Here is a 22,173-nt window from a genome sequence, read left to right on the forward strand (position 1 = left end):
GGGAAAGTTTTTTTGGGAGCAGTCCTTTTCAGCAACGCTTATTTAGAGGCACCCATTGAGAGAGGCGGGTATCTGTGCTGTCTCACTAAAAGCCACCTTCCCACATCTGTTAATCAATAGGTAATCACTGAGTAGCATTTCGGAGCATGGACTCAGAAGTCACACTGCCTAGGTTTGAATCCTGTCTCTGACATTTAGCCGACTGTGTGACCTTAACCTCTATGTGCCTTAGTTTCCTAAAGTAGAATGATAATGTCATTGTGTCCTCAAATTATTTAGAGGATTAAATTAATATTTGTAAAGTGTTTATAACAGTACCTGGCATACAATAAGTACTGTATGTTTTCTTAAATAAATAAATAAAATATATTGGGAATTATGCCCTTCTTTCTGTCTCCCCATATCATTTATTTTTGTCCTGTTGAGTTAGGCAAAAGACCACAAAGTAGGCTGGGGAAATCCCCTTAAAGCTAGCTCATTGGAGTAGCATTTTCTCAGGAGCTGTTCTGTTTCCATGAAGAGGTGTGAAAGGGGCAGTTGACCCCATGTCCTTGGATAGCTCTTTCACTTGTACCCTGTGTTGGTCAACCCTAAGGACACAAGCTCTCTGCACAGATGTGGGGACAGATCCCACAGGTGTTCTGGCTCAGTATCATTAGGCCTTGAGGGAACTCACTCCCTGTCCTCAGTGGCCCCTCTATCAGATTTAAGCTGTCTCTTCTCAGCAGGGTAATCAGGGCACTCCTTGAAATTGTGTTTTGGGACTGACAGGTGTTGAGAGAATAATATGGTATATTATAGCAGTCTATATGGAAAATTTTAATCATAGAATTTCAGAGGTGGAAGAAGCCGTAAGTCTGACTGAAAATATCTTTATTTAGTAAACAAGGAACTAATGACTCAGAAGATTTGAGGCTTGCTTGTGCTCAGGGAGTATATATGTTGATTGCAAACCATGACCAGAATTTAGAGTTCCTAACTCCCAGGGACTGGCAAGCAGCCTTTCCTTTTTGAGGTCAACATGCTTGGGTTAGAAACACAGATATCAGCAAGGGGAGTGGGTACTGATATGGTTTGGCTGTGTCCCCACCCAAATCTCACCTTGAATGGTAAAAATCCCCACGTGTCAAGGATAGTGCCAGGTGGAGATAATTGAATGATGGAGATAGCTTCCCCCACACTGTTCTCATGGTGGTAAGTCAGTCTCACAGGATCTAATGGTTTTATAAATGGGAGTTCCTCTGCACAAACTCTCTTGCCTGCCACCATGTAAGACATGACTTGCTCCTCCTTCACCTTCCGCCATGATTGTTGGGACTCTCCAGCCCTGTGGACCTATGAGTCTATTGAACCTCTTTCCTCTATAAATTACTCAGTCTCGGGTGTGTCTTTATTAGCAGCATGAGAGCAGACTAATACAGGTATGTTTTGTTTTATAAAGAAATGTGAGCGTCAACACCCACAGTATGGACCCAATAAAGGGTAGAGCTCACAGAGTTTGCTTGACTTCACCATGTTTGTCATAGTTTCTTTGAACATTTTGGAAAGTAAAGCCTCAAACTTGCCTTAAGAGCGTCCCCTTAACACTGTAGCTGAAGGGGAACCCTGCAGCCACACACCCAGCACTACCAGAATGCTGAGTTTACCTCAGACTGTAAAGAGAATAGTGACAGCCACACTGGTGTGGTGTAATGGTCCCAGCTGCAATAACTGGCAGTCCCCAAATATATTCATTATCCAATTAGCCATGTGAGCAGAGCAGCTGAATTCTGTATTGTTCTCTCTTTACCCCTGTTGTGTGGTAGCAAGTTGGGCCCTGGTAGCTCTAACAGGGAACTGTGGAAAGGTAGGACTTCTCTTGTGTCCTGGTGTTTCTTGGAATCTGTGCCATCTCCTCTGCCATTTTGACTCTTAAGATTTAAATTCTTCTTTTACTCCTTGTGGCAGTAGACTATCAGACCTGAGTAACTAGAGGGAAAAACCACACCAAAAAGTTTTCAGGGTTTCTTTCTCTACTTTTCTGAGTTAGGGACCTCACCCTCTGAGGATTTTGGAGGTCCATTTATTTTCATCTGAATACACATGTGTTTTCTTTTCTTTCTCTCTTTTTCTTTTTTTTTTTTTTTTTTTTTGGAGACAGTCTCACTCTGTCACCAGGCTGGAGTGCAGTGGTGCAATCTTGGCTCACTGCAACCTCCGCCTCCCTTCAGGCGATTCTCCTGCCTCAGCCTCCCAAGTAGCTGGGACTACAGGTGCACGCCACCATGACCGGCTAATTTTTGTATTTTTAGTAGAGACAGGTTTTCACCATGTTGGCCAGGATGGTCTTGATCTCTTGGCCTCGTGATCTGCCCACCTCGGCCTCCCAAAGTGTTAGGATTACAGGCGTGAGCCACTGCACCAGGCCCATGTTTTCTTTTAATAGGTTGTTTTATGACATCACCTCTTTTGGGATGATGTTGAGGGCTTTCCCATGCTTAAGTACAGGAACATGAGACAAACCCATGGAAATACCAGTAACTGCACACTTCCTCCCAGTGACTGTGTGAGCTCTGCTTCATCCCGCACATCACTCACTTAACTTTTGACCAGCACCATAAGGAAATTCTCTGCAGATAGTTCTGTGAACACATTTGCATGAGAGGAAAAAGTTTTACTGATTACAATCTATGTGTTTGATTTGCATGTGGAAATGGGTGGCAGGAATCTGACCTAGCATAGACAGACACATTTAAAACTTTTTTTAGATTGCAAATTCTAATAATAAATTCAGGCCGGGTGCAGTGGCTCATTCCTATAATGCCAGCACTTGTAGAGGCCAAGACAGGGGGATTGCTTGAAGTCTGGAGGTGGAAACCAGCCTGGGCAAAATAACGAGACCCTGTCTCTACAAAAAAAGACAAAACAAAACAAAACAAAAAAACCCAAAACAAACAACAACAGCAACTACCAAAAAAAAAAAAAAAAGTTAGCTAGGCATGTATCTATAGTGCTAGCTACTAGGGAGGCTGATGCGGGAGGATTGCTTGAACCCAGGAGTTTGAGGTGCTGTGATCATGCGCCTGCACTTTAGCCTAGGTAACATAGTGGGACCCTGTCTCTAAAAAATAAATAAATCAATGAATTTAAACATGTATATTGTAGAAACATAAAGTAATCTTTCAAGAAATATTTACATATTTTGTAGATGTTTATGTGAAGATGTTCTTTGTCAGAAAATACTAATTTAGCTTATGCTTTGTGCTCTTTATTGTGCAGAAAAAACGATTTTTAACTTTTGGTGTGTCATAGAGATCAATGGGATTAACCTTTTGGTAACATTAGCATCGAGTGCCTAACTCTTCCTTAAACCCTGATTTTCCAGTGCAGTCTTTTATTGTTTTTGGGGGTGATGGTATATGCTTTTACTTAGAGGGGTCAGCTTTGAGGCAGAGATTATCTTCTAGATTTATTTTGTTTTTAGGAAATTGAGGAGGGCATTTGATTTGAGAAATTGGTACTGTGTGCCTTCCATGTGCGGCTGCTGTGGAACAAGTGGTAATGTTAATTGCAGGGAGAGTAGGACCTTCCCACTGTACTAGCAGCAGGACAAAGTAAGGAAGAGTTCTGCTCCTTTCTCAGCTCCTTTTGACCTCTCTCCCTAGGCAATGAACATTCAAGTTTGCTTTGTGTGGGGCACATGAGTGGGTTTACCAGGGGTTTTGTATTTCAGCACATAAACCATAGTGTTTAGTACCTTAACAAATCAAGAATCAATTATCTGCAAGAATAAGCAGAAGGTTTTTTTATGTCTAGAGTAAATTAGCTTAAATGCTAAAACCAGTCCTTGTGGATTAAAGAAGCACTTGGAAGCAATGAAGTATATTTTTAAAATGCACTTGACATCATACACTGGAATGAAATTAATAGATCACTACACAGGTTTCATGTCTTAGAGGAATAGTGGTGGCTTTTTAAGGTGGATTTCTAAGGCACTACCAATATGTATGTAGAGGTAGTTGAATTTGATAGAATCATGGGGAGAAATGCCATCAAACACCTGGTTAAAAGCATATTATTTGATTATTATCTTTGAGAATTTAGGCCACTTAGCTTTATTCTCTTTTTTCTTTCTTTCTTTCTTTTTTTCTTTTTTCTTTTTTTTTTTTGCTGAAAGATGTTGGTCAGACATACCTTTAAGATGATGGTGGTGACTATCTTGGGAGTCTCTTAAAAGGAGAATTAAAGCAGAGACACTTTAAATTGGTTTTCATAAGGGTCTAAGTCTCCCTCCCAACACACACCACATCTACTATTTAATATCATCTAGGCTGTATTATGTTCATGTACCCAAGAATTGTGAATTCTGTTTGTGTTAACCCACAGAGGAATTTAAAACCACAAAACAAAACCTCTAAAACTGCTTCCTTTCATGGATTCCCAAGTAGCATGAACCAATTTCAGCTGTCCTTACATGGTATGGTAGTGAGATTTTCCCCAATAGCTAGCATTGCATTTCTCTCTTTAAAAAGCATTATTGAGACATAATTGGCTTATAATAAACTGTACATAATTTAAAGTGCACAGTTTCATAAATTGATATGTGTATACACTCGTGAAACCACCAGCACAGTCAAGATAATAAAATACCCATCTCCCCCCGAAGTTTTCTCCTGCCCCTTTGTCATTGCTCCCCCACCCCCACATCCCCAACCAGACAGCTACTAATGCTTTCCATCCCTAGAAACTAGTTTGCATTTTTTTTTAATTTTACATAACTAGAGTGATATTGTATGCACCCTTGTTTTAGGCCTGGCTTCTCACTCAGTGTAATTATTTTGAGATTCATCCATGTCATAGCATATGTCGATCATTTATTAGGATTTTTTTGCTAAGTAATATCCTATTGAATGACTATGTCAGTTTCGTTGGTCTCTTGCCGCTGGACATTTGGCTTATTTATAGCTTTTGGCCATTATAAATAAACCTTATATATGTGATCTTTAAATGTTTTCTCCCAGCCTGTGGCTTGTGTTTTTATTCTCTTTATAGCATCTATTGAAGAGCAAAAGCTTTATTCGTTCTTTAAATGCTTTTGGTGTTGGATCTAAGCCATCTTTGCCTAATCCAAGGTCACAAAGGTTTTTCCTATGTTTTCTTCCAAAAGTTTTATAGTTTTAGATTGTACATTAGGTCTATGATTAATGTGTTGATTTTTATACATGGGGGTGAGATATGGATTGAAGTTGATTTCTGCATACATGTCTCTAATTGTTCCCGCACCATTTATTGAACAGGCTGTTTTTTCTCCACTGAAATGCTTTGAACTTTTGTCAAAAATGAGTTGTCTGTGTATTTGTGTTTCCATTTGCAGACTTTATATTTCATTGATTTGTCTTCATATCAATCTACTGTCTTGATTATTGTAGCTTTATAATAAGTCTTGATCTCAGAAGCATTAGTATTCCAACTTTGTTCATCTTTTTTCAAAGTTGTTTTGGCTCTTCTAGTTGTTTTAATTGTAGAATCAGTTTGTCAGCTTCTACAAAAAAAAAGCCTGTTGATATTTTTATTGAAATCATACTGAATCCATAGATCAACCTGAGGAGCTTTGAAAAGTTGACCAGTATTTATACTGAAATTCTAGTCTTAGAGATGGATTAAAGAGGACAGTGTGTAAGCTGATACAGTGTGGAAAGATGGGATGGAATGGCCCCCAGGTGTGTTGATGGAGGAGAAGGACCAGGCTGGGGAGTTTGAGTTGAGGAATGAGTGATCATAAATTAGCAAATACTTTGTCCAAAAAGCCTCTCAGAGAAGTGCAAGGGATGTAGTTGGGTGGGTGGTTCAGGGAGTAGCTCAAGTAATGATTTGAAGCTGAAGTCAGAAGAACTAGCCACATTTCTTCTAGAAAGAACTATAATGGAGAGCTCACGCTTAGCATAGAGAGGAGGTAGAAGAGGAAGAGTGTGACCAGAGGAGGTTCCGTGGCTGGGAAGAGGACCATCGGTCCAAAATGTTGTGATGCAGGGGACACTGAGGGTGACATCATGCTTTAATGATTGCTGCAATGCCTGAGTCTGATACAACAATGAAGGTCAGTTATACACTTGAACTGATTGCTTGTCTAGGACAGTGGGTCTCAACTGGGGGTGATTTTACCCCCAAAGATGACATTTGACAATATCTAGAGACCTTTTTGATTGTCACAACTATTTGGGGACCAGGGTTTCTCCCACTATCTTCTAGTGGAGAGAGGTCAGGGATACTTCTAAACACCTACAGTGAACAAGACAACCCCAAAGAATTATCTGCCCAAAATGTCAGTAGTGCTGAGGATGAGAAACTCTGGTCTGGAGAGTGAGAATCAGAAAAGAAGGCGGAGGCCCGGCGAGGTGGCTCACACCTGTAATCCCAGCACTTTGGGAGGCAGAGGCGGGTGGATCACTTGAGGTCAGGAGTTGAAAACCAGCCTGTCTCACCTAAAAATACAAAAATTAGCCGGGCATGGGGTGGCGCACACTTGTAATCCCAGCGATTCAGGAGGCTGATGCGGGAGAATCACTTGAACCCGGGAGGCAGAGGTAGCAGTGAGCTGAGATCGTGCCACTGCATTCCAGCCTGGGCTTCAGAGTGAGACTCCATCTCAAAAAAAAGAAAAAAAAAAAAAAAGAAAAGAAAGGAAGGTGGATTGAGAGCTGATTGGTTGCTCTGAGATTTCATGTTTTCTTCTGAGGAGAAATATTTGTTCTCTTGTATAGTGACTGGGATGTTTCCCTGGATGATAAGAAATTAGTCTGTGGGACTCTTCTTTGGGGATATTTTCAGAAGATTTCTAAAAAGGTTATCAAATAAAGCTAGTTTAACAAAAGAATAGCTTGACTAAAAGTAATTGGAGGAAAATTTTAGCATTTGAACTAGTGTACTTAAGAAAATTATTCTCTTTGGATGTGATGTTGTCCATAGATGAGTTTGTCAATGAGTGTACTTTTCAATACAAGTAATAGAAAACGTAACTCAAAGTGATTGGAGGAAAAAAATTGCTAGCTGTGTAACTAAACAGTGGAGGCTGCACGCGGACGCTGGTCCTGAGGCTCAGTGCTGTCTCAGGGACACGGGTCCTTCTGCACTGGCTGCAGGCTTCCTTCCTGACTCATCCCTCAGTGTCTGCCCACAGTTTCCAGAGTTAATGGAAGAAGAAGAAGAAATTTTCATCTCCTACCATAATGGGTTTTTCTTCAATTGGACCATTTTAAATTATGTGTTTAATCCTGAACGTGGGAGTGTTTCTAGCATTGCCATCATTAGCTTAGACCTGCACTGTCCAGTGCAGTAGCCGCTAGCCACATGTAGCTCTCAAGCTCTTACAATGCGGATAGTCAAAACTGAGATCCAGAAAAAGAATGCGAAATATCTCATTAGTAATTCTTATGTTAATAGCATGCTGAAATGATAGTATTTGTGGATGTATTGGGTTAAATGTTATTAAAATTATGTTAACCTGTTAATGTGACTACTAGAAAATTTTAAATTGTATAAGTGGCTCTGAGTTGTATTTCTGGTGTAGAACAGTAGCTTAGCGCGTTCAGGAGTCCTTGGAAATGGAGTGTAGTCAGTTCCGCCCAAACTACATGGCTGATACACAGAGGGGAGAGAGATGGAATGGATATTAAGCAAGTAGCCCCAACTGAACACAATTGGTGAGACTGGCATAGGCAAAAAATGTTTGTTCATTTACTACTGTTTTACTAAAGATGAATGTATAGAAATACTACTGTACTACCATTTATAAAAGTTAATAACATAGTTTTGAAAATTATGAAATTACTATTGTGATCATGGTAACTAGTGAAACAGCACAAAGATATACAAAGAGAAAGTAAATAATCCCTATCCCTTCCAATCCCTGTATTTATCCACAACCTTAGGTAGTCATTGTTAGACTGGTGTGTATTCTTCCGTTCTTCACTTCATGTGCATACAGGTGCAGGTACATTTGCATACATTGATTCGTTGCAGTTGTTGCTACTATGTGTCTTAAGCAAGAATGTTAAACACTCACTCCTCGATTTTCTTTTGTCACCTTATCAGTCTGCCAAGTCTGTAGACACAAATTTATCAGATTTATTTTAATAATTATATTATGTTCTACATTATAGATATGCCACATTTTATTTAACCATTTTCCTATTAACTGACATTCTTGTTGTTTTCAGTACTCCCTTTCTCCCCTCCCCACAACAAACAATGCTGCAATAAACATTTTTGTACCTATATCCTTACGTACTGGTCCTTTTTTTCCTATAGGATAGATTCCCAGAAGTGGAATTGCTTGGTCAAACGGTAGGTGTATTTCTAATTTTAATAGCTATCACTTTACCCAAAAGAATAGCAAATCACCTTCACACATAAGAATGCCCATTTCCTACATTCTCACCAGCACTGGATGTCACTACCCTTAATTCTTTCCAACCTTATTACGCCTGGTCATTACTTTAAATTGCATTTCCTTCACTATCACTGATGTTGAGTATATTTTCATATGTTTACTGTTCATTTACATTTCTCTTTTCTTCATTTCATGCTCATTTTCACTGCCCATTTTTCCATTTAGTAGTGTTTTTCAGTTTCTACAAACTCTTACATGAAAGTATTAATCTGTTGTTGTATGCATGCAAATGTCTTTGCAGTTTTTATCTGTTTATGATGTCTTTTGCCAAATGAAATTGTTAATTATTGTTTAATCAAATATGTCTTTTTCTTTATTGCTTCTGAATTATTTGTTTTGCTCAGAGTGGTATTGTCCATCCCAAGGTCATGCAGATATTCTCTTAAATTTTCTCACCATTTTAAAAAAACATTCAATCTTCAACTTAAAATTCTGTACACGAGGTGAGGTAGGATTCTCTTTCTTTTTTTTTCCCTAGATGGATGACCAGTTACTTAAGTCCTAGTTAACACAAGAAACTTTATTTTTCATGGGATTGAATTGTTGTCCTTGTCACATATAAAGATGCCATATATATTTGGAACTGTTTCTGGACTCTCTATTCTGCTCCTATCTGTCTGTTTCTGTACCAACACCATTCTGTTTTGAATACACTGGCTTTTCTAGTGACTTATAATTTCTGGTAAGTTCTCCTTCACTCTCCTTTCATACTTTCATGACTTTTTTTAGTCAGTTATTTTTCCACATTGTTCTGGTTCAACTAAAAATTTTAAATTGAAGGAATTTTATCCTAAATGCTTTTAAAATGAAAGGTAATACAACACTACTCAATAAATAGAACCAGATATTTAATATTTCTCAGTGTGGGGATCTCTTTACCTGATGCCACTAATTGGAAGAATATTTACTGAGAAACTAAAGATTACTTCTGTCAGTTTTAATTCTTTAAATGTGATTTACTTTATCTCTGTGATGATTGCACAGTTATGCCAAGATGCAAATATTGGAATACAGCCATAACTTTTTAATTATCCAATAATTAAATTATTACATTAAAGCTTAAGGGGTTAAAGTTTTCAATGAATGTAAGTTTCTAGTTTTGTATGTCTGTTTATGTACCAAATTATGAAGTATACCCAAATCTGGACTGGTTGAGAGATTTGTAAATATGATATGAACAAAGAACTATAACTGAAGTGTACAATAAACCATGTACTTTGGAATCTTTTGTGATTTAATGCTTTTTAAGCTTAATGTTGAATATTACATGGACTTCAGAAATTTTCACACTTGAAACTATGGACGAAGTTTTCTAGTATTTGATAGCTTTTGACCATTCTTTTAAATTTACACTGTATTAATATAATATTAACTTAATTGTTTTTACTGACATTCTTAATTTCTTTTTGGAATTCATTAGCTGGTATAATACTAAAGTAATAAATACCTTGTGTTTTTCTAAAGGCATCTGAAATATTGGAGCTAAATACTAAAACTGGGATTAAAAATAATGGTAATTTTAGCTTACAAATGAAGACAAACAAATGTGAGGTCTCTATTTTACTTATGGAAGTAGAAGGACATCCCCATGTAGGTTCTACCTATGTTTACTTGATGAAGTAGAAAAAATTATTAGTTTATTCTGTAGCCAAAAATAAAATGGTGAAATGATTGGTATATATTAATGAATGGTATATATATAACGAGTGGTATATATTAATTACATACTTAGATGAAATAAAATTGTTTTAAAAATTGAGATTTTGTTCATGATCAGCCTGGCCAACATGGTGAAACCCCGTCTCTATTAAAAACATAAAAATTAGCCAGGCATGGTGACACGTGCCTGTAATCCCAGCTACTTGGGAGGCTGAGATGGGAGAGTTGCTTAAATCCGGGAGGTGGAGGTTGCAGTGAGCCGAGATCATGTCACTGCACTCCAGCCTGGGCGACAGAGCAAGACGCTGTCTCAAAAAGAAAAAAAAAAAAAATGGAGATTCCTTCTAATTTTAATAGTAGTATAATTCACAGAAATAGATTGATGTAGCACTTTCTTGCATGTATATGAATATTAAAGATGATAATTAGAAAAGAAGAGGAAATTAAGTTATTTGCATTAAGGCCAAAAAAGGACAGTCAACATAGAGTTAAACTGAAATCTTCCATATGAATTTATCATCTTTACTAAATCAAAACAATTTTTCCATCTCATTCAAAAGAAGGTAATAAACAGGCTGGGCATGGTGGCTCACACCTGTAATCCTAGAACTTTGGAAGGCCAAGGTGGGCAGATCACTTAAGGTCGGGAATTCGTGACCAGCCTGCCCAACATGTTGAACCCTGTCTCTACTAAAAATACAAAAAACTAGCTAGGCATGGTGGCACATGCCTGTAATCTCAGCTACTTGGGAGGCTGAGGCAGGAGAATTGCTTGAACCCAGGAAGCGGAGGTTGCAGTGCACCGAGATCAAGCCCCTGCACTCCAGCCTGGGCAACAGAGCAAGACTCCATCACAGAAAAAAAAAAAAAAAAAAAGGTGATAACAGTTACCTTCTCTAGTAGTCATATAAAAAACTAAGAGTCACTTTATTTACCCTGATTTTGGTCCCTAATATTATTCTCCACTAAAGGTCTTCAGGACTGTTTTTGGAACATAACTGGATGTCATGATTGAAATAGGCAGAATTTTGTTGGAACATTTTCTTTTTTTGGATCTCTCTCTCTCTCTCTCTCTCTCTTTCTCTCTCTCTCTTTCTCTCTCTCTCTTTCTCTCTCTGTCTCTCTGTTTCTCTCTCTCTCTCTCTTTCTCTCTCTCTCTAACAAGGGTGCTTTCAAGGATGTGTTGAGGTTGAGCAGATGAACCAAATTGAGGTAACTTCTGCTGGCCAGTAGTGAAAATTTAAGTAGCAAAGAGGAAATGGTAATTATAAGCCATTTTAACAAGTTGAACCTCTCAAAAGCCAAGAGTCAATCATGATATATTCAGAGGTGACAAATGATACAAACTATTGCTAAATAAAAGTCATATTGTGCTTCCAGTGTTTTCAAATAAGCTGCATTTTGAGCAACTCAAATTGTGTTTCCCACACTCATTTTAATCATTATCAAAATTGACAGTTGATAAATATAAAAAAAGAGTATATTTTAAATATAACTCTGTGTATCTGTGTAAATTCCACATTGTTAATTTTAAAGCAAAATTGTTTTAAAATAAAAGTAGAACCAGATTTAAAAACAGTAAAAATCACTATATAACAGGTATCATAAGATTAACACCTGTTTCTTTTATAATACTTGCATTTAAGTGTTATAAATGTGTTTCTCTTATAATACCTACATTGAAACATTGAATGTTTCTTTTCTTTTCTTTTCTTTTCTTTTTTTTTTTTTTTTTTTTTTTTTTTGAGATGGAGTTTCGCTCTTGTTGCCCAGGCTGGAGTGCAATGGCGTGATCTTGGCTCACCGCAACCTCCGCCTTCCGAGTTCAAGCAATTCTCCTGCCTCAGCCTCCCGAGTAGCTGGGATTACAGGCATGCACCGCCACACCCGGCTAGTTTTTGTGTTGTTAGTGGAGACGGGGTTTCTCTGTATTGGTCAGGCTGGCCTCGAACTCCCTACCTGAGGTGATCCGCCCGCCTCAGCCTCCCAAAGTGCTGGGATTACAGGCGTGAAAATCTTTCTTTTATAATACTTATATTTAACCCTTGAATTTGTTCCAGGGCTGCTGAATTTCTAATGACTCTGGAAGATAGAGTTATTTACATTAGAATAGAGAACTTTTCTGTTTTTGTGAAACAAGTGAACATGAACAACCAGAAAGCCTGGGGGTTGGAGTGAGGATTGGAGTGCGCAGACAGTGCTGTGACTGTGGAGTTTATTATTCCCAAAGCCAGAAAAATCACAGCAGCTGCAGTGGACCAAGATGCCCAAAAAGCTACTTATGATTAGAGGGTACAAAGTGATAAGCTGGGATGCACTAGAATAATAAAATAATGTTCACATGACTTAAAGAATAAGGTGGGGTGGCAGGGGGGTTGCCCTAAAACTGCAGCATTGGGTTAAAAAAATATCATGTATGTTGATTTAAATGAATCAACTAAGGTTAGGTTAGAGCCCCTAAGTCTGACATAAGGATACTAAGCAAATGAGTATTCTGTGCTGACTAGAAAACAATAATATACCTCCAAAAATTTTCAGGTCTCATGTTCAAAGCAGCACTCCGTAAAGGCCGGGGACATCACTCCTGGACCTAATGAGGTGAGGTAAACTGCAGCCCACCTTCGTCAGAGGCATTCTTAATTTATATCAAACTGAAATAAAACCCTTCTGTGACATTGTAAAAGATGAAAAAATAGTACAACTAAAAATTAAAAGTGCGGCCGGGCATGGTGGCTCACACCTGAAATCCCAGCACTTTGGAAAGCTGAGTTGGGCAAATCACTTGAGCTCAGGAATTCAAGACCAGCCTGGCCAACATGGTGAAACCTCATCTCTACTAAAAAATACAAAAAATTAGCTGGGATGGTGGTGCACGCCTGTAATCCCAGCTACTCAGGAGGCTGAGGTGGGAGGACGGCTTGAGTCTGGGAGGCAAAGGTTGCAGTGATCCTAGATCATTCCACTGCACTTCAGCCTGAGTGACAGAGTGAGACCCCATCTCAAAAGAAAACAACGAATCAAGATTAATGTTTTGCATACATTAATTATCAATTTAAGACTTGTAAAGTTTGTGTACAAATGGCCAAGATAAAATGTAACTTCATGTAACGTTCTAATTAAATAATAATATCTTCTCGTGAAAATGCTGCCTTTATTCAATACTACCTTCAAGTATTTGGTACCATCTTAAATTGTCTTAGAATGAAATGCCACCAGTCTTTCATCTTTATTTTGCCTTAGTCCACTGGTAGAGTATGTTAAGCCTCCTACACGCAAGAGGTAGCAAACCACTGACACAGCAGATTCAGTGCCTGTGCGGAACTTCCATATTGCTGAAATTTTAAACGGCTCTGTCAGTGGGAAAGTGTAGCATCCCAAGAGAGGATGCAGTTCTTTTGGAGTACGGACCCACTCTGTTTCTGGGCTCGCTGTGGAAATTGTAAATTAGCTGTAATTGTGACCTGAGTGCTCGTCTTCCCTGCTATCATGTCTTCTTGCTATTAAGAGATGAGTTGAGACTGCTTCATTTATTGAGATGAAGCCAATGGGTCAGCAGTCAGTGACCCTTATTCTCTGTGCCTTAAAGAGAAATAGCAGCCTCTTTCCTTTGGGAACCTATTGTGAGCTGGTAACATGTACTGCCAGCTGCATGTAACTTCCAGGTTAGGTCATGTCAAAGGACTATCTTTTAAAGCGACACATTGAATTTGGTCCCTAGTTATGAATCCTCCAATACTTGTATACATCTAAATGTTTAAATGTCATCCTCTTCTCTGTTTTCTGCTGTCATTTCTGCTAAAAATGACACAAATTCTAATGAATGAAATAACTGCTTGCAAAAAATATATACTGTCTCTTCTAGTATTGCCTTTGTTAAAGGCCAGCTTACTATTGCTTCGAAAGGGATAGGACTATTGAGATGTATGAATAGAAAACTTCAAAAGTGAAGCCATCAAAGTAATGGAAAATAAAGATATTTTAAATATAATTGCAGTTGAATTCAGTAGTGAAAAAAACGTCAAAGGATTTCTTCTTAATGCCATCCTGAGGTGTGGAACATTTTGTAAGAATGAGTAGGATATTCACAGGAAGAAGAGCACCTCAGCATTCTCCAATTTAGGGCGGCACATGTTCCCCAACCTCCAATTTATCTGACCAGGTCTCCACCGTATCTGTTAAGGCCCCTTCATTTTCATCTTCTCAGACGTCCAGCCGTGGAGCAGAAGATCACATTTGTTGGGGGCACTGTGACTGAACAAATATTTTCTTTTACATGGTGCTTTCAGAAGAATTCTTTTATCTCCTAGATGGCCAGGCTCCTTGGAAGCCTGAACAATGAAAAATCTGAGCGATCTATTTTAGCGCCAGAATCCTGTGAGCTCAACAGACTTTGAAGTGGATTGCTCCCCATTGTGGGGCCACAATAAAAAGTGGGGTTTTTCATAGTCCTTGTATTAATGTCTGCAAAGCCAGATGGCTTTGTAAAATGGGCGCAAAAGCAGTATAACTGATTAAAAGAAATGCTGGGTAGTGAAAGGCTTTCATACCCAATGTGAGTCTGACAGAAAGCATTGTCCTCTGGGGATACATTAATATTGGGGAATCTCACTCTCCCGTCTTCAAGGGTCAGCCGAAGACAATCCAGACAGGTGTTGGTCACAGGAGCCTTCAACATGAAGGCTGAAAAAATACGTCTAGCCGGCCATTGAGAGAATTGCCACAAAACAAAATAATGCAACTGACTGGTGAGGGAAGTGCTTTCTGTAGGTAGAACTTTCTGAGGTTGTGGCTATCATGTTCTCTTTTTCCTGGCTTTTTGTGATCATAAATCTGCATCCTCCTGTAACCCCCAGATTCCATTGTCTCACACCTAAGGGTAGCCAAACTCATGCTTCTTCTCAGTATAGTCTAAATGATTCTTGAGGTTGCAAAGATCTTGCCTGTTGGTTGCTGCTCTAGAAATCATCCTGCCTGTGTTTGTAACCCTGCCTGCTGACCTTAACCTCACAACACAGTCATATATTTCAAGTTATTTGGGGAGAAGGGGGTTGGTGAAACTTGGCCTTGTACATAAAGGGATTCAGAGATGTGGCAAATTGTTCTCTGGCTTCATAAGCTGTCATTCAATTATTGGGAAATGGCATTCAGGACCGAAGGAGCAAAAAGCTCATCTTAAGATGCGTTTTAAAAACCTGTCGTAAAAGAGTTAGGTGGCCCCTGGTTTAGGTACTTTTCTATCATCAGGAAACCCTTTAATCCTTCAATGGATGACATATGATAGGATTTTAAAAACCACGCCACGTTGCTGTTCCATTTTCTCCTTGCTGCCATCTCATCTCCCTGACTCATCAGATTTGGTACTGATCTGCTTACAAAGTAGGAAAGACAGAGGGCCTGGCACCTGTCTGTTCAGTTGAAATAGCCAATTTCAGAAGAGTTTGTACATTTTGACCTTTTTGAACTTCTATGGATCCTTTTGAAGATGGAAGTAATTCTAACCCGGAGGCATGCCCAAGAATTATTTTGGAGAATAAACTGATACGTGTATCCCTATTATTGTGGTCTATCTTTTGAGTGAAAATATAGAATTTATAATATTTTAATAGGACTAGTTGGTCTTTGTAGAAAATAAATATTTCAATTGATCATGTAGGTGGTCATTTTAGAAAAACTAGAAAATACAGAGAAGAAAAAATGCATTTAAAATTACCCCATATTTTATCACTTAGTTAAAAGATAGTTTACAAAGCAGAGAACTGAGTTTTACTTCCATCTTTTGATGCATTAAATAATTTTTCTTTAAGTACTTTCAGTGTTACAGTCTCAGCATTTAAGAAACAGGATAACATTTTATTTTACTGTGAAAATTCTTAGATCATAAAGCATGGATCATTTTTTCTGAGTATTTATATTGTAGAAAAATACAGAAATGTGAAGAATAAGATAGTTTTTACCCATAATGTGACCATGTAGGATAGTCGGCACAAATGTTTTTCTATGTGCTTTTAGACTATTTTTCTAAATTCTTATTTGATAATTATTGATTCTTGGCATTTGTTTTCTTTCTAGCTGGGAAGTACTTTCTGTAACTGACCCATTGTGTATTAGTTGAGTGCTCTGCTTGCCCACAAAATTTGCTGCATCTTTAAACAGAAACAGCCGGGAGAGCAAAGTGTTAGATAGTTTTTAGTGGTCATGTATGGTTGTTTAGGGTAGTGAGGCAGTTTCAATAATTCATTTTATGAAATTCCAAAAGGTAACATTTTTCCTTCAGCTGTTGGTGATATTTGTTTAGGTTCAAGAAAACTTTTACATTTTATGTGCAGGAAATCACTCTAAGCAACACATTTAATAAGTTCCAGTAGTCAACAGAGATGCTATATTCATTTAGGGAATATAACAGATTTTCTTTGTTTTGCCTTAACACTTGGGGCTTTATAAGATTTCCCCAGAAACCAGCACTGTAGCCATTCTTAGCCAAGTTATGATTTATAGAGTGATTTATTGATCATGGAGGATTTCCCAGAGTTCCTCAGGATATATCATTAATGTAACTTTTTATATACTGTCCTGCTGGAGGGGAGGCTCCCTGGAGTAAGGAGTTTTGTTCCCTGCACTGTGCCTAGCATGTAACAGGTGTTCCATAAATATTTGTAGAATATTGTTTTGTGTGATTTTTAAATCGTGTGTCTCCCTTACTGCCTAGCACTCTCATTGACTAACCCTTTAATTGGTCAAGTAATTATTGAATTCCCACATTAAATTGCTCCAACTTTTAATAAGAACATGCTATGCTCCAAATATAATGGTGACTGTTGAGTCCTCCATTTAATGAGCTTCCAGCCTAGTACATTTTTTTTTTTTTTGATTTAAGTCTTTTATGAGAACAGATGAGTGATGGATTCACTACTGATTAATGTTTTACCAGTCTTCTATATAAAGGAATGCAATTTAATTCTCATCCATTTGGGATTTTTGTCAAGGAGAGATTTTGGCATAGGTGATGTAGGCTCCCATTTACTGGTATGAATTAAGGAGTTCCAGAAATAGATAACTATGCAAATTATTTCCCATTAGTCTGGCTTGAATTCCTTATATCACAGCCTTATTGGTGGTGGTGATGGTGAGATAATACAGGTGAAAAATAGATATCAGCTGATAAGAATAAAATTAAATTATGTTCCAGCTGGGCGCGGTGGCTCATGCCTGTAATCCCAGCACTTTGGGAAGCCGAGATGGGTCAATCACCTGAGGTCAGGAGTTCAAATATAGTGAAACACCATCTCTACTAAAAATACAAAAATTAGCCGGCATGGTGCCGTGCACCTGTAGGTAGTCTCAGCTACGTGGGAGCCTGAGCCAGGAGAATTGCTTGAACCTGGGAGGCAGAGGCTGCAGTTAGCTGAGAATGCGCCACTGGACAGAGCAAGACACCATCTCTCTCTCTCTCTCTCTCTCTCTATATATATATATATATATATGTGTGTGTGTGTGTGTGTGTGTGTGTGTGTGTGTGTGTGTGTATAGCATTGTTCCTATGGCTTGAATACATTGATAGATTTTTTGTTGTTTTTTTATTTTGGGGTTTTTTTTTGCTATATGAAGGGAAAAAAGGAAAGAGTTAAAACAAATGAAAGTAGTAGGACTGTGGTAGGACTGTGGCCAAGGAGCACCATCATTTTGGGTGGGTTTTCTTTGTACTAAAAGTATAAAGACATGCTAGAGAATAATCACCAAATTTACATCAGTGATTACATCTGAGGGGAGAGAGGGGAACTGAGATGAGAGAGAGTTCCAGAGCCTTCAACTGTGTTTATGTATGATTTATCAAGTTGGGTAGTTAATATGTAGGTAAGTATTCATTATGTGATTCCCTTCCTATGTTTTTTAATTAAAAAAAATAAAATCTGGAGAATGGATATGCATGGAAGTGAGATTTCCTCCTGTTCTCTTTTGTCATTAAAGGGTTTGGGTTTCTTCTCCAGCTCTTAGAGCCTCTTCTATTTCCTATGTCTTCCAGACAGATCCTGTGGCAAGATGGCCAGGAGAAGGAAAGAAAGAGAGATGTTATGGAAGCAGAGAATTACATTTAATAGACAGTGACCCATAGAATACACTAAGATATTTGGCCTTGTTGAATCCTCAGAAGTGGGCAGTTGTAATACCTCCAGATGTGGAATTATTTACTTGTACTGTTCTTTCACTCAGTTGGTTTCTATTTCTACATAAGCCTTTGACAGCTACATATCCAGGTGTTAGTATCACATGTGCAGGCTTTGAAATTTAGGTACCCAATTTAGCAGCATCTGACTTCTCATTTTCTTGCTCATAGTAGTGTATGATCCCTGTCAGGATGGAGGGGCCCTGTACCTGCCGCTTACTCTCAACCAGTGAATATTCCTGGAAACACTCCTGAAGTCTGCATGGCTGGAGCCCCATGTGTATAAATGATGGTGGCTGAAGGGGCTTGAGAAGTTACTTGGTGGAGACAGAGAGTGGGCAATGATGTGGCCGGACACTTGAGAGGAAAGGAAGCAATGTGCTGGACCCAGAAAGGTGCTCGAAGATGCTCCATCTGCCTTGTGTATCAGTTTGCCAGGGCTGCCATGACAAAGTATCACAAATCACGTGGCTTGAACAATAGAAATTTATTATCTCACATTCCAGAAGCTAGAAATCCGAGATCATAGTGTTTGCAGGTTTGATTCCTACTGAGGACTATGAGGGAGAACCTGTTCCATGCCTCTCTCCTAGCTTCTGGTGGTTTGTGGGCAATCTTTGGCTTTCTTTGGCTTGCAGAAGCATCACCTCCATCTCTGCTTTTATCTTTACATGACATTTCTCTGGTCTGTATGTCTATCCCTGTGTCAAAATTCCACTTTTTTTTATAAGGACACAGTTATATTGATTTAGTGTCCACCCTAATGACCCCATCTGACCTTGATCATCAGCAAAGACCCTATCTCCAAATAAGGTCAAATTCAAAGGTACCAGGTGTTAGGACTTCAACAACTTTCCAGGGGCACAATTCAATGCATAATACCCCTCCATTCCCATCCCTACTGCTCAATCCTAGAAGGCAGATTCCACCTGCCAGGTGACATGGCCCAATTGAGCATGTTGTGGTTTGTGGGATGTCTCCTCTTTTCTTACTGAGTTCTTCAGAATGGGGTCCATAGTCCCACTGATAGACAGTGAAAGGACTTGGAAAAACACAGGGATAAGACAAATTACTTGTTGGGGAGAGGACAGTTGAAGAGTGCATTTGCCAGATTGCAAAGTCAGGAAGAGGGATAAGTTGCTCTTTGCTATTGTTTCTTTCACGCTCGATCCGGGCTTTTCTCCACAGCTCATTAAGGCAAAATCTAGTTTATCAAAATCCAAACAATCCCACCTTCAATATAATGGCAAATAAATACCATCTCTACTACATTATCTGTTAAGTTGGCCTTTGTGGGTAAACCTAGAAACCTCCCGACTGTTTTATAACATTGTTTCTCTAAGAATGTGGTCTGGTTTCTCAAACTTATAGATGCACCTTCAGAGCACAGCTTTGTATGTTGTGGAGATTAGCTGGGGAAATAGGAGTTGGTGAGGACTAAGGGTCATGCCAGCCTCAATTCTTTTTCCATGTTGAGTGCTTCTGGAAAGATGCAGAGGGATGCTTTGGGCAAGGGCGCTCTTCCGTGGTAGAAGGCCATTGCCCGCTCAGTAGTCGTGTCTCCTTGGTGAATGGTGATTCCCCTGAGGTGGAGGAGATCATGCTCAGGCCCAGAATTAAAACTGACTGGGTGACTGGGAGAAGCATCAGCTAACCCAGAGTCTGTGTGTATTAGCTGTGTTCTCCAGAGAGAACCAATAGGGGATGGATGAATGGATAAGAGGGGATTGATTAGGGAAATCTGTTTACATGATTATGGAGCTTGAGAAGTCCCACAACAAGCTGTCTACAAGCTAGAAACCCTGGAATGACAGTATCATGGTTCAGCACAATACAAGTCTGAAAGCTTCAGATGCAGGGAAACTAATGGTGTAAATACCAGTCTGAGGCAGAAGGCCTAAGAACCTTGGGGGCCATTAGGGTAAGTCCTGGATTGCAAAGGCCGGAGTGTCTGGAGCTCTGATGTTCAAGGGCAGGAGAAGATACATGTCCCACCTCTAGGAAATGGAGAGGAGACAATCACCTTTCCTCTGTCTTTTTTGTTCTATCTGGGCCACCATCTGATTGGGTAGTGCCTGCCCACATTGAGAGAAAATCTTCTTCACTTAGTTCATGGACTCACATGTCAATCAGTCTCCTCTGGAAACACCTGCAAAGACACACTTAGAAATAATGTTTTACCAGTTCTCCAGATGTTTCTTAATCCAGTCAAGTTGGCAACTAAAATTAACCATCGCACTGTACTTCCCCTTTGCCTTAATGATAAAACTCTGCTTTTTGTCAGACTGGTGATGTTTTCAGCTAAAAGGATATACCTATCAGCCTCCCTCTCCCACAGCTAGATACAGTTATGTTACTACTTTCTGGCTGATGAGATGTAAGCAGAGGGAATTAAATTCAAGGGATAGACCTTTAAAGGTGGGGACCTTTTTCCTTTTCTCCTTTATCTGGAATGAATTTGTATTGGCCAGAGCTCCAGCAGCCATATTCGTCCATGAAATAAACATGAAGGTAGACTCTACATGCTAAGGATGATGGAACTGCAAGGTAGAAGTAGCTTGAGTCTGATGATTTGGTAGCTACCAAAACACCTCTGCTTCTGAAATTCTTTTACCTAATGAAGCAATAAACTATTTTGCTTAATCACTTATTTGACTTTCCAGTTATCTGCAGCCACAGCTAATTCTAACCCATAGAGAGACCCTTTCCATAGGAACCCCAATCACTATCCTGTAGAGGATATAGTATGTTCAAAAAGAAAGGTCAACCAAGTGGAATGAAGAAAGGAGAATTACTTTCCAAGACCTTAAGAACAACACGTCTGCTGTGTGCCATGGTATCTTTTCCCTAAAGCATCTTGAATGTGAGCAGGAAGAGAAGACTGAAACTGTACCCCCTTTAGCTACTTCCTTATTTCATCAAATTTCACTTTTATCTAATACCATAGATGGTGTTGGCCATTACCATTTTCTGCTAGCTCACATTGAGTTACAGCAGCAACAACATTTTGGCAGTAAAACACTGTTTTGAGTACTTCATTGCTTTTTACTGTTGTTTCAGAAAGGTGAGTAGAAAACAGAAGTATGTGCTGATTATCTGGTAAAAAGTGTAGTTCCCGTAAACTAAATGGAGCTGACACCACAGGGAAATTATCTGGCTTTCCAAAAAGGTCTAATCTTTAGCTTCAATAAGACATTCATTGTATTTGGACCAGTGGTGTGTGTATATGATTGTGAATGAGAAGAGCAAAGGTAAAGGATGTGGACAGATCAGAAGTATATCAATGAGTATATGAGGAAGAATTAGGAAGTTTGAAATGTTTTATGTCTCAAGGAATAAAAACTTCCCTGACAATACATATTTGACCCTTTGACATGCTTTCAGGAATGTATGAAGCAGGAAAGTAGAGAGCTGCCTTTATACCATTCTATCTGAGTTCACTGTCTTGCAGCAACTGAGCCATTCTCTGAAAGAACATCGTGGATTGAGAGGAAATAAGGATGGGTGTGCCTGCTTTAGATCACACAATGCTGGACCTTTGAGGAAGGAGAAGCAGAGATGGATAGAATTGTTGTGGCAGAACTGAGCTTGTATACTTGGTCCTGTGGAGGGTATCCACTCTCCTTCTAGCTGTGGAGGGTAAATAAAGGTTCCTGTAAAGCTTCTTTGTCCGTCTCGAATGATTCATGTTTCTCTGCATCTTTGGATTTACAACCAACCCTCAGAGATGAAGATTTTCATGGAGGACCAGACTTAGGGGAAACATAGCTTCTGAGAACTTATTTTATCTGTAACAAGGCCAGTCAGTTTCTAAGTGTCTCATTCTAAAGTCACAATGATATGAGACCCTAAGTGGTAGCTACTGCTTGGGGAACTGAGAAGGCAATTCATGCTATCCATTTATACTTACCTGAGTATATAAAAT

The 22,173-nt window shown here is 39.0% G+C and overlaps 1 protein-coding gene across 11 annotated transcripts in view; it reads left to right on the forward strand.

The window, feature by feature from the left end:
- The window catches only part of MAST4 (microtubule associated serine/threonine kinase family member 4), a 576,418-nt gene that overhangs the window by 308,826 nt on the left and 245,419 nt on the right, over positions 1-22,173 (forward strand). For 6 of the 11 annotated variants that reach the window (XM_017959600.3, XM_017959601.3, XM_009208547.3 and 3 more), the window contains one exon: positions 8,287-8,322. The exons of the other annotated variants lie outside the window; for them this stretch is intronic. In XM_017959600.3, the coding sequence (XP_017815089.2) occupies positions 8,287-8,322 (36 nt within the window). The remainder of the gene's footprint in view (positions 1-8,286; positions 8,323-22,173) is intronic. 11 annotated transcript variants of the gene reach the window in all.

This window comes from Papio anubis, chromosome 5 (genome assembly GCF_008728515.1).
Source record: "Papio anubis isolate 15944 chromosome 5, Panubis1.0, whole genome shotgun sequence".
Taxonomy (NCBI): Eukaryota; Metazoa; Chordata; class Mammalia; order Primates; family Cercopithecidae; genus Papio; species Papio anubis.